Below are 13,828 nucleotides of genomic sequence, written 5' to 3'. Positions count from 1 at the left end.
TTAACCTACCTTTCTTACTCCACCAACTGTCCTTGGGCAAAGGGTAGCTTTTGTAAAGGTGAGAAAGAGGGTCTTTCCAAAAAAGCCACACACATTCCCTTATAAAAATAAAACTAGGAGTCTTGGTTTAAGTCTAGCCAGGTTGGCTGTTCAAATAAATTCATAATAAGTCTTTAACATGGCTCTAATGTATCTCTCCCACCTCTTGTCACAGCAGAATTCCAGTCAGGCTTTCCCCAAGCAAAGGATTTACTCACAGTGGTGCAGATCTGGTTTGAAACATTTTATTGGCAACACTGGTGTCATATTTAGGAACCACAGACTTTTGTCAGACTGTGTTAGCTTCAATGACAAGTATTAGTGGTCAATGATATTTGAAATATTGTTAAAGTACCTAGAAATAATAGGCATTAAAATTCATTTCGTTCGCTGCAACAAACCTCTAAAGATTTCATGTCTTCAGTGGAACTGGCATACTGTAATTGTTATTTGGAACTTAATGTAACCTCAACAGCAGCAGAGAGAATACAGTCCTCTCATTATGCACATGCTCTAGGATCGTTTATTTTAATGCTTTCAAATAAATACATTCCATGCAGCACACTACAATAAATAAGGAGCAGCAATGTTCTTCTAGTAAATCCATTCATAATGTGAGTCACCATGTAAAACACCACATCTCAAGTCTTTGGCCCTGTACCATAACATGAGGCACACCACATCTGCACCCAATCATATCTGGCTTCATATGGATTTAATAGGACTATGCCAGGAGTGCATGTAAGCACAAATTTAACCAGAGGTTTCCAACTATTAAATACAGCTACTAAGAAGTTAAAAGGCAGCAACTTAACCCTTAATCCCCCTCCCTTCATTTTTGTGACAGAAATACAAAGATAGAAATGCTCTGGTGAATTTCAGGTCAGTGGAAAGCATAGTGGGATACATCTGGAATATTTGGAGCAAAGCTGGCACAATATGGCACCCAAAATGTCACAGCAATACTGATACTGAATGGACACTGAATACAACAGACTTGGCTGTAGATGCTTAGCTCTAGGACACAAAGGTGGGGGCTGCAGTGGGGGAGGCTCATTTTCACTAGGCAGATAACTCAACCGTGCCTTCCTCCTCGCTATCAGCTCTGTTAGCACGAATCTCCACAAGGGTCCTGGCAAATCGGGTCCATTCATCGTTGTGGGGAACTGCAAGCTGCAAAGCAAATAAATGGAGAAATGACGAATAAGATATCTTTCATGTCTGAAAGCCTTGAAGCCCAAATGACTGTCCCTCTGCCCCAATCCACCCAAAACAGATGTTTCCCTTGGAATGCAAAGGAAATCAAATATTCTTCTTCAGATCAAGCAGGGCCTGAGGTGTTGCTCTTAAACTAACAAGAGAATCATGTCACTCTCGGACTCAAAAGCTCTCACAGAATGTATAAAACTTGTAAAACTTATGTAAACTATACAATTCCAGTAGCCACATTAAAATGCTTTTGGTAATAAATTTTTTTCATAAGAAGATTTACAGAGAACACAGCAAATGAAAACTACATTATTAACCAAGATTTTCAAATAACTGTAGATTTTATTTCTCATCAATGCTATTAATCCTTTTTCTAAAGTGCTGCTGATGTGGAAGTATGAAGGATAAAAGAATAGCTTAGGTATACAAAGAAATATTCCTCCTATCAAATAGCACTTGGACTTTTCCAGAAAGACTTATATGATGATAACTATGAATAATAGTAACAGTAGCTATTCTTTACCAAGAGTTCTCTTCTAAGTACATTACATGTATTAACTAATTCCTCATAACAATCCTATTATGCCTAATATTCCTATATTAGAGGCACAGAAAGATGAAATAATCTTACTAAGGTTGCATACATAGCAAATACCAGTGTCAGTGGAATCTGGTTCCAATATGAGCATCCTTAGCCAGTATGCTATACTGATTGACCAAAAAGGGTAATTTATAACATTTCCAAAATGTCTTCTGTGTACAATTCAGCAAGGAGAAAAGTAACGCCCCCTCCAATGTGTTACTTTCATTCATACTGAATGTATGAATTATTGTTAGTTGTTTTAAAGGGTATTGCTTTCTCCACATAACATCCAAAAATAAACTGTTTAAAAATATAGTGCAAGTGTTTGGGATAGAAAAAAATATTCGAGGATGAGAAACAGAATTTAGTAGAAGTCTGAATGCTTTTCACATAGAATAAAATTGATTTAGATTTTAGATGCATTTTCGTGGAGTTTTACTCTACGGTGTAATTCACCTATAGGTACTGGTGCTACACTAGCATTATCCACATATTCCACAAACATTAAGAACCTACAGGCATCTCAATTAATATATTTTTTAATGAAAAAAAAAAGAGGAAGCAAATAACCCTAAGTTTAGAGATCACTTCTGCAGCTGGAAAATTTCTCACCACACAGAACTAAATGATTAGAACTCAAAATTTTTATTACAAGGATAATATCCTCAAATACTATCTATCTGTCTAAGAAAACTTATTGGAAAGCACCAACTTCATTGTGCAAAGTATATCCTTAAATTAGTGTACTAGTATTAAGGCTAAATGTTTCAAGAATATAATTCTGGAAATGATATACAGGCAAGGGAAGTAAGTTCGTTGACTTATTTTGAGAAGTGCAGTACCAGTAAGAATTCTTACTTAGTCATACGAATGAGTTTCTGAATGATTAAATAACACTGTAGTTACTGAAATGAGTCCAAATTTCTTTGTAGGCAATAACACAAGTTCACAATAGTGCTGAATGATGCTGACATCCTTTTGCTCATTCTGTTTTCTCTACTTAGGATTCTTTTCCTATATTCCATGATTCTTCATTTTCCTCTTCAATTTTAGAAAATACTGCACCTGGGAAACGAGGCCCCCAAAATGTATGATACAAACAAGCTTACAAAAAAAACATAACCAGCAAAGGGTTGGTATTACTTTTATGTAAAAAAAAATAGGACCATTATTTATTTTTCCTCCTCCAACCTCTGAGCAAGCCTTTCCAAAAATAACCACAAAACAAAAGCTCAAGAAGAGACAAAAGCCTAATCATGAGAACACATTTATAACTTTTTCTAAAGTGAGAAACAAGCTAAAGCTAAAATGTCCAATAACTTCCTTTTGGAGAAAAAAACAGGTCTCAATAATACATAGTACATTGCTCATAAAGAGCTGAGTTTGGTTCCCAAACATAAAACTATATTATTAGTTAAAATGGTAGAAATTTAAGTTAATATATGATGACCTATGCAATATTTTATTGATAGCAATGTGTAGAAACTATATACTATAACAAATAGGTAAATGTATTTACATAGTTTTACGTAGTAGTAATGGCAAGACTGTTCAGAAATGGCCCTAGTAAAGATTATGGAAAATGAAGTTTTAATAAATGTCTAGAGACAGTTTAGAAACAGAACTGAGTATCATTTACACTATATAAAATTACACATCTCAAAACTTACACAACTAACTTCTCAAAAATGAATTTTATCAAATTTAAACGTTTCTGTTAAGCACACAAAACATAAGCCAGCAAGTGAACTATATTTGACTTTCTCCATGGGGGTGGGAGTAATAGTGCTATAATACTAACACATGGCCTTAAAAATATAGATTCACCCTCATAAAAATATTACAGTAATCTAACACATCTTGTCCTCTTTTTGATCTGCTAAAGTTTCATTTAGACTGGCAAAATGTTTGACGTTTGTTTTTTAGGGATATCTGTTTTGCCAAGTCTTTTTCTCTTTACAGTATCATAATTTTCACAGAAATATTTACTTCCTTGGTTCATAAAAACTCTAGAGTAGAACATGTTGAAAACACAATTCCTTCTAGAAACTTGAAATCAACTTATCTACCTTATCCTATTATACTTTTCACCTTGTTGACTGTAAAAATAACCCAAGATGATTATAATGCTACATTTAGAAGGTGAACTGCAGACTGCCCCATTTTTAGAATTAAACATCACCATCAGGAAGCACTTTAAGTATAATCTTAGCTTGAATGTGTGAATGTGTATCCACAGGCTATTTCTACACCCAAAGTAATAATTTTTGGCATTAGAATTACTTGTAGGTAAGACCAAACAGGTGTCCTAACAAACAAGAGGGCCACTCTTTCACTTTGCATCTATGGCTGTAAACAGCATCCATTTAGACAGAACTGCCCCTCCTACCCTTGGCAGTTCCTGGCTCTTCTCACCTGGTACTCTCTGATTAGAAATGGCCAGAAAGGAGGCTCAAGAGTATAAATGCATTTATGATTTTCTCTAGTAGATTTTTTAATTCAATAATACCTTAATCATTAAATAGGAAATGTCTTTGTTCATGTTTCTTACAGAACAAGACTGTTCTCATGTCCTACCTTGCATATAAATTTATTCAATACTCAATCAGCATTGATTGAGTACCAATTACATGCCAGGTACTGTGTTTGAATTAAAGATACAGTAGTGAATCATTTTGGAATATGATGACTATGAAATACAGACAAAAAATGTTTTTGTAGGTCAAATTGTGTGAATATTGGCATAAAAAAAACTTCGCTGACATTTAAAAAATGAATAGCCTAAAATTTACCTTCTTTCAGTGACAACTGCAACATTTCCTGCTATCTGTTGTGTGTCAAGCAAGTAACAGGGAGGCAAATGGCATGTTAATAACATTGCTTCAGCATTGCTTCAAGCTTCTATTAAGGCATTAAAGGCTCAATCTAGAGCATCACTATGGAATTTTTTTCTCTGAGAATAATAGCTCAGAATAATTTCCAAACAATTTACATTTGTGATAGGAAAAAAAATTCATTCATAAGTCTGTAATGGCAATGAATAATTTTGACTAATTAAAAATGTATAGTTAAATTGAGAGAACACCATTAAAAAAAAAAAAACTTTAAAAATTGCCCAGCATTGTTCTAAGTCAAAGTGGATCTGAAAACATTTTCTGCCTCCAGATTAATCTCTGATGAAATCTGCATCATAGGTTAGGGATGACTCAGACATTCCAACTGCTTCATCAACTGAGTTCACCAATAGCCAGTTCATCCCCTGGTTCAATGACTGTTTTCTAATTTTTTGCTAAACATATAAAGCATTTTCATGTCAAAAGCACTCGGGGCTCTGATTCCTGAGATAATAAAATCTTAACTCTAAGAGAGATCACCTTTTATAGATATGATATGATCCTATTTTTACAGCTGATGAAACTAAGGGCAAAGGTAGTTACTGAGGTAGCAATTTGGACATAAGAAGGAGGTAAAATGAACCTCAGATTTGGACAAGAGACTCAAGTCCTGTTCTCATCTTGGCTGCCGGCAATGGTCAGGCACTTACCCTCTCATTGCCTCAATTGTAAAATAGGGAGGATGATGTCTGACCCATTCATCAACAGAGATGTGGAGAGGATGAGAAAGGTAATCTAAGTAAAGAAAGTACTTACTATGAGTTCATCATGGATTGTCGTGCATTCTTTTTCTTTAAATTGTCAGTCAAATTGAACAGGCTCCCCAAAATGATACTTTTTTTATGGAATCTGTACCAATTCTACAGCATTTTTCTGTTTTTTAAAAAATTTTCTTTAGAAATTAATTCTGATTGTTATGGGAGGATGTGAAGAAGCAGGGTGTAGACCTTTCTTTAACAGGTAAGAGGGGTCAGTATACGGAGCTAAATGATTTGCTAAAGATCACATAACTTTCACCTGTTAGTATAGGGCAATCAAGAGCCTCACCCTTTTGAGAAATGCCAGCATTCCATGACAGAAAGGCAGGCAGGTAATGTGTTTTGAATCACCTGCTCAAAAATTCTAAAGATTGTTTTAAATTTTCTAAGATTCTTGGAAGACGAAAGGTCAATAAGCAACAGGAAAAGTGCAAAAGTGTGGAAAAATTCATGAAAATGTATTATTTTAGTCTCCCCGAGCCGACCTTCCAGCCTACCCCACCACTTCTCGAACTGTCAGGGATCTGTCCCCTCCTCTCTGCAGAGCGGCCTGGAGGCTGCCTCTGGACCCCACAGCACCTCACCCCTGAAAAACTTAACAGTCTAAAACCTGCTTGCCTTGCCAGGGTGTCCTGTATACCTAAAGGGAGGCACAGATTGTGGAGTTACAACATTTGAGAATGGAGCCACAGTTGACTTTTTTCCACCTCATCAGCCAGATCCTGGTTTCTTTCCCAGATTTGCCACTAATTTGCTGTGTGTCTTTAGGGAATGTATGGTTTTAACCTTTCTGATCCTTACTTCCTCATTTGTGTGAAATAAATTATAAGATCCATCTTCTAGGACTAAATATTAAATAAAACAAAAAAATGTAATGAGCTTAACACAGTGCTTGGTACATTATAAACTATGAATACATGATGTCGTTTTTCCTTCTTAGCGTTTACTCCCCTCTTCCAATTTTTTTATTTTCTTGCTTCCTTGCCTCTTCTCTTTCTTCTGTTTTTTCTTTTCACCGTTTTAGAGCTGTACAGTTTTTTTTTTTTAGAAGTTTACCTTATATTTCTTCACATTTTATGTCTTAAATACTCACAAAATAATTTCCTAAGTAGTCATGCGTTTAATAATAGCTAATTTTCATGAATTGGGAAGAGGGAAAGAGTTCTTTCAAATCACAAGAAAAATTCCTTCAGAGTTGCTACTTTCCATTGTTCATTTAAAAATCAAGTTTTAAATATAACTATTTATGGTTAATATACGCATACATCCACACACATATGTAGACATGCACATACGTATTTTTTACTTTGCACATATGACTAATATATCCTAATCCAGCTATTTCTATGTGGCACTTTCCACAGTGGGATTCTTCATTTTTACCTCAAGTTTTAAGGATTTGTAACTGCTGTACATGCTGTTAAAAAAATCAAACGACTTTTTATAACTGGGGTTAAACATGCAAACATCATTCATGTGTTCCTTTTTATAATCACATGGCTAAAAACCATTTTGAATAGTTCTAAGTAAAACCTTCTTCATTTTTTAGTAATTATAAGGGTTATAACTGGAAGCTATAATATTTTAAATGGCTGCATTATCTGTAGTAACTTTCACCATCACAATGCAATTTTTTTATAGTAAAAATATTTGTCTCAGGTATTGTTTAGTTTTTTTTTTTTTAAAGTCTTGGATAATTAAGACGTTAGAAAAGCACCCTGATTTCAGTTGGTTTCTGAGATACATGAAGTATGGCCAACACATTAAGTGAGTAGGACTCTAGGTTTCAAGATAAATATTCCATGGATGTGTAGCTCATCAGTCTCTTTGCAATTTTTCAATTAGATGAAGTAATTTTAAAAAGCATGTGGGACTATCATGTTAACCATCAATTTTCAACAGATACACAATTCATCTCTGTATTAACCTAAAAAATAAAGTTTCCTGTTAAAAAGATATAGGTGTCCTTTCATTTTAATACACATTATTTGTTAATGCATTTACAGAAAACGTGGAAATGTACATTGGTTTCCACAGGACGACTGCTAAACCCCTCTAAACTCTAAAAGCAATTCAAAAAGGAGTTTATTAATGGCACCCAAATTCAGGAAATTGTTGACTTACTGGTACACAAATACATGTCTGTGTTCAGAGGAAGCCTATATTTTTTAGGACAATTCCCTTTACCACACACACAGATGGAAGCAAAGTGGGAGGTAATATGCAATGAAACAGCCACTGAACGACCAAGCATACCCGCTTCACATAAATACAGCTCCACTGTATTTAACTCCCGGGAGAGTCTAGCATCACGGCTAACAATGGATGAAACCACGGACCAGAATTCCAAGCCAGAATGCAATATACAGAGGGTGTAATATACTACAGTGTTCCACTACAAAAAAATATACGGTATGCAACTTATTTAGAGCTGTTTCAAAGAAGTCGACAAAGTAGGAGTTACATTAGTCTCTGTACAGCACAGTCTGCTATTACCAGTCAATAGGTTAAAATTCTGTAAAATGTAGCAGCATTCTTACCTATTGTGGTCAGATGTTATCTGATTATTTTTAACTTTCTTTTCATCTGGAAATTTCATTTAAGGAAACGCTACTCCACCCATGAAGCTTGAGACCTCTCTGCCAAAGGTCTCTTCTTTCGTATCTTTAAAGGAATGGTTTATTTTTACTGTATGGTTTTTTATTTTTGTTTTTTTGAATAACACTTAAAAAAATCTATTACCACTGAATTAAGAAAATAAATAAAAGTAGGACATATAAGTCAAAGTAAGTAGTAACAACTATGGGTCTCTAACAATTTCAGTAAGAAATACAGAAGGAAATACATATCCTTTTCCTTAAGCACTATCTGAAGAAAGTAACATTTAAAATATTTTTCATGTCAAAATTTAGCATTATAGGAAGCATGACAACATTCTGAAGGTTTTACCTGTGGAAAAAAAAAAAAAAAAAAACAGCCAAAAAAAGAGTTAATTCATGAAGACCTAAAGATGAATAGTCTTGTTCACATTTGTATTAAAATTTTATCTTTCTTCCTCAGAAATATTTTAGCCTTATTTTTTCCCCTACTATTTGGAACAATCTAGTTCTCTGCCCAAAAGATGAGGAAAATGCTGAAAATGCTGGTTGATGGGCAATAACGAAAAATTTACTTTCTAAACATGAATAACTTCTTTTTCCATAATACAAAACATCAAGAAAATGGTAGGAAAAAGCAAAAGCATGTGCTACACAAGCTGATCTGTCACATTAGCTACTAAACATACATCCCTTCTTTTCCTGATATTATTAACTATAGGTTTTCTAATAAATTCTTAGCAACCACTGCGTCTAGGCAGTTTTGACAAAGAGAAGGCTTATTGCTAAACACCTTAAAAACTTTTACCAAGGTAATAAAAGAAATGTCATTCCCTCCTACTGAATGTTTGGGCATAAAAGAGGTATTTTTATAACACAATTCATGATTTACCATATCTATAGTGTCCAAAAAAAGCACAATGAAAAGGAAGCATTTTTCCAGTGGTTTGACAACTGTTTGAATCAACTGTTATGCTTTCATTACACTAGTGGCCAACTGCTCACTTTTGAAAGCACAGGAGGGGAGGGAAACTGGGAAAGAGATTGGAAGGAAGGATAGGTACTCTTCTCTAAAGATATTTTCTAAATATCCTTTTCTGTGCAACTATAGTTAAATAATTTTTTTCCTTTGCATCAATCTATAGCCAACTTGGAGGCTGCATCCTGTATACTCTACACAATTAAGTTTTCCCCATTCACCCATCAAATATTTATTGCGTGCCTAATATGTGCCAGGCACTGTGCTAGACTGGGTTATTGTATTTTAATAGACAATCATGAAGTAATCACTTTGTGTAAAATTCTGTGGATGTGGTCTTCCAAAGTTAGAAAAAAATGTACTGAGGAATATGATAATCAAGGGAAGGCTAACAATCTGAATTCCTTTTCTTTTTTTTTTTTTAAGTTACAAGGGTAACTTTTTTTTTTTTTTTAAATCATACTAGAAGGTGTTCACTTTCTTATTTATTTACTTTGAAAATATTTATCTATGTTCACCTTCTATCTAAGGCACCTTAATGCTGAGACCAATAAAAAAAAATTTAATCTAAATATTGAGAAACTATTGGTTGACTATTAGGAGAAAGAGGTTAGAAATGGGCCACTGTTTTATCTACTAGCTTAAAAGTCCAAAATTTCTTTTGCAACGCTAGCAGTTTGGATGTTTCCTAAATGATAAGCAACTCATGCTTTAAAATTTAAAAGATGTTCTAATAGCTGACGTTCTCAAAAATTCATGTAAACTTTCCTTGAAAGTTAAATATAATGATTCATTCACTTCCTCACTTTGCAAGTCCAATATACGTGGTGTATAAATATTTACACAGCAAACATGCATAAGCAGATACTTGATTATGTATTATATTTTAGATATGCCAACAGTAGCACACATACAGATGTAAGAAACAACTCAATTCTATACAGGCCAGGGTTAATCTAGATTCACAGATGATTGGAGAGACTTCACACTTAGCTTTTAAAGCTGTGATTTGAGGCTACTGCTCTAAGCAGCAATTTTTCAAGATAAAATTTAGCAATTTTGAAATTATAGAACTAAACACAATTTTGTCAGCCATAAAAAAATTAACACTATAATTAACAACTGCTTCATAATCCAAACTGCTATTGAAGATGACAGTTTGAAACCACAGAAGAATCATGAAGATGATTAATTATACAAACTGGTTCTTCTTTCAGAACGTTTATATTCATAGATCATTTATCACCAAAATGAGAATATATGAACTTCATTGAATATTGCAAATTACTATACACACATTAATTTGCTGTTTATAATATTAGATATTAGGGCTTTCTTTTCATTGAATCAACTACTCCATAATACATGAAGGTCATAAGTATTTTCTTATCAATTCAGAAAAAATGTTTACTTGAGGAGATATTAATCCCACAAGTCCATTTTCATATACTAACGCTACCTGAATAAGGACACTATTTATATAATAATTAGTTTAATCATGGTCTTTTACATATATAATTATCAAAGTGAAAGCCACTGCTATTACATGCACTATAAAATAAATACTTATAACATTAATTGGAATTAATAGTGCCTTTTCTTTTTTAAATTAAGCACTTTTAGCAGAAGAAATAAAGTTGATACTAAAATTACAATCATAGATTTTACCCAAAATATTTAATTTCAAATACATATAATTTATTATGACAAAGGAATTAATATATCATTTCAAAGTGGCTTAATTTATGTAATTATATTTATTATCACCCCAAATCTGCCCATACAAATATATCTTTGTGCCCTTTGACTTAGCAGCACCGCATTGTGGCTAAAACACCAAAAATTCAAGTAAAACCTGAAAAGTCTAGTTGAAAATCTCGATGCTTTGTTCTTACGCCGTCAACTGCTATCTAGATGTTATCGACAGAACCGGGTATTTGGATTTTTCAAATTTTATCTGGATGTTTGGTATCATTGGAAGAATTTATGCCTAAGTCTTTTCTTCTTCATGGACGGAAAAATTAAAGGAAGTATTTAGTATCAGCTAAAGAAAATAATATTGTTTATCCACCTAAAAATAAGCCAGTACTTGCAAAGGCCTTCAAGAATCTAGGAAGTTAATGGCCACATTCATTTAATGAGAAACACCAGTGTTTCAGATGATCATACCTGGATGTTGCTAAGCTGAGACCAACTCTGCTCTTCTGGAGGCTGCAAAAACCCAGCCATGCAATCAGGTTTGCCTTGTGCAGGGGACAACAGGCTTCATAAAGCACAGTTATTAAAACTGGCTGATTGCAAATGCAGTTCTTTTTATTAAGGGACTCTTATTTGAATTAACCTCCCAAATCTCAGTTTAACTTTTCAGTTTTGTGTTTTGTACATCCACTTCCTCAAGGAGGAGAATTATTTATATTCAGGGCACAGGCTGCTTATGGAGAATTGATGTAGGCCCTATACTACTGAAAAACAAGAAGGAGTTCCACAAAGCAAACAATTATTGCCCAAGTGTGATCCCCTTAAAAATCATCATTGTATTTTATTTATTTTGTGTCACTCAAACTCTTTTTAGCTCCCAGTACTTCCAGCTTATCAGATGCCACTATGTCAAACTGCTATTGAAAGCATAAGAAAAATGGCCCGTTGAATCTCTTTCCTTTTATTCTTATTCTTGCTGGCTATGAAACCATTTGAGGCACTTACTAACAGTTTTTATATATAACACCTTGACCATCATCATTCTAAAATATATTGTGTAGGCCATTTTTCCTGTTGGGGTTACAAATAAACTTTTCACTCCTGATTTTTTGTTTTGGCTTTAAAATATATTCAAATGAACATTTAAAATCATGTTTTACTTTTTAAAATCATGTTTTTACTTGTAACACATCATGTGTTACATTTGATCACTCATGTTAAACGACATCTTTCTTTTCCAAGAATGTTTCAAAGCCCATATTTCCAATGTCAAATGTATTATACCTATTGAAATTTGTAATAAAATGACTATTATTCTTTTGGCCCCCAAATAGTCATATCAAACAAGCTATCTGAAATGGCTACCAAAGTTCAGAATTCACATTTAAAGATTTATGCATATTTTCTTAGGTAATTAGTGAATAGAATACTAAATCAATAAAACTAGAATGATAAGATTTGTCCATCTCTCAAACCATGGTTTTTAACTTGCCATTTTATTCTTCAAATGCTACTTTGAACTGAAAATGATTCTGTAATTTTATTATTTGACTACTGTAAAATATAATCAGGGATTTGAAACTTGTGTGAATTTATTGCAACTGAAAACAAAATCTTCCCTGGAAGAGGTTAATGGAAAAAGAAATAATAGGAGGTGGAAGATAAACTGCTTCTTTCAAAACGAGCTGCAAACAGCATTCTAACTAATTCAGATAAGCAGCAAACATAGTTGTTAGGGGATATTTATGACAGCTGCATCTGTGTGACAGCACTGAAGTCTTAACAATGGCGGCAGGCTTTCTATAAAACACATCTGCAAGAAAGACAGGTAGATAGGCTGGCTATCAATCATCAGGACACGTGAATAATTCTATACATACTGGCCTATGTGCTGTTGAAGTCAGCTCTCTATCCATAGAAAAGCTTGTTCTTCAGTAACGGAGCCATGGCAATGAGTAATTTTTATTTTCAATTCTTTAAAATGTGTGTTCATATATTATTTAAAAAAAACAACAATTAATAGCTCTCTCTTTTAAAGAATATTTATAGTTAGTTTTAAACTTATTATCCTACCCATGTTTCATTTAATTGAATGGCATCCTTCCCATAATCCAAAATGAACAGATTGCATCCCATAGTTTGGAGATTTCTCAAAACTTATTCAGAAGCTAGGCTCATTTTAAATTTTGAATCTCAGAAAATCATGCAACCACTGTCTATTTAAGGAACTTTTGAAGGCACAAATAGAATAAAAATTATAGCCAAATAATAAAAAGGGGGTCTTCTCTGTCTTTTGTCAGATTTGCATAACTTCCACTTATGCTAATGGAAGTTCAGCACCTGCTCTGCAAAGAAAATAGACCCCTATCTGTGAAAATAAATGTATACAGTGTATTTTCCAGATACAATGCTGAAATCAAACAACAAAAAATGTTTGCTATATAAACATAACATCGTGTGGCCTACCTGAAAACATTGCTGTTTTATATTTTACCTCTTGAGTCATAGGCTGCAGGATATTACTCATGTCTTTGTCATTTAAATGTAACAAAAAGGAAAAAAAAAAGGGAGATGGACAAACTCAGTCTGGTGATTTCAGTGAGCTCATACACAATCCTATGTTTACCCCTTCAGAAGTTCATAATAAATTGCATCACTAAATCTGGATTCAAGCCACTGCTCTCCGCCATCATCTTAAAAGTCATGGAGAATAACTGTACATAGTAAGAGGAAGGCATCGTCATGGGGGCACTGAGCTGGGACTCCCTGCAGCAGCTGCAGCCTCAGCTGGAACAGGATATCTGGCAGACGACTATCAGTGACTGGTGACACTGCAATGCCCTAATCAGGGAGTGCCAGGACTCACGGGAAGGCAAGTCTACCTGGGCTTGAATGGGGATGTTTCCATCAATGCTCACAGAAGTTTCTCTTCATGGAGTTCTCAGCAACGGTGTGGACAGAGAAAGGCTGTCTCACTCCCCTCCAACTGCAGCCGGCATCTCAGAGATCTTTCCCCAAATTATATTATTAATACATTTTCAGGTAAAATGATGATGTGATCCAAACAGGGT

At 34.1% G+C, this 13,828-nt stretch overlaps 1 protein-coding gene across 6 annotated transcripts in view; it reads right to left on the bottom strand.

Annotated features, from left to right (window-relative positions):
• Positions 1-268: 268 nt before the first annotated feature.
• Positions 269-13,828, bottom strand: part of DYNC1I1 (dynein cytoplasmic 1 intermediate chain 1) — a 314,653-nt gene continuing 301,093 nt past the window's right edge. For all 6 annotated transcript variants that reach the window (XM_017525159.2, XM_037737288.1, XM_017525163.2 and 3 more), the window contains one exon: positions 269-1,212. In XM_017525159.2, the coding sequence (XP_017380648.1) occupies positions 1,102-1,212 (111 nt within the window). In that variant the 3' untranslated portion in view covers positions 269-1,101. The remainder of the gene's footprint in view (positions 1,213-13,828) is intronic.

The sequence above is a fragment of the Cebus imitator genome, unplaced genomic scaffold, assembly GCF_001604975.1.
Source record: "Cebus imitator isolate Cc_AM_T3 unplaced genomic scaffold, Cebus_imitator-1.0 Scaffold37, whole genome shotgun sequence".
Classification (NCBI taxonomy): domain Eukaryota; kingdom Metazoa; phylum Chordata; class Mammalia; order Primates; family Cebidae; genus Cebus; species Cebus imitator.
The sequence above is the reverse complement of the archived record's forward strand: the minus strand, read 5'-3'. Positions and strand labels throughout refer to the sequence as shown.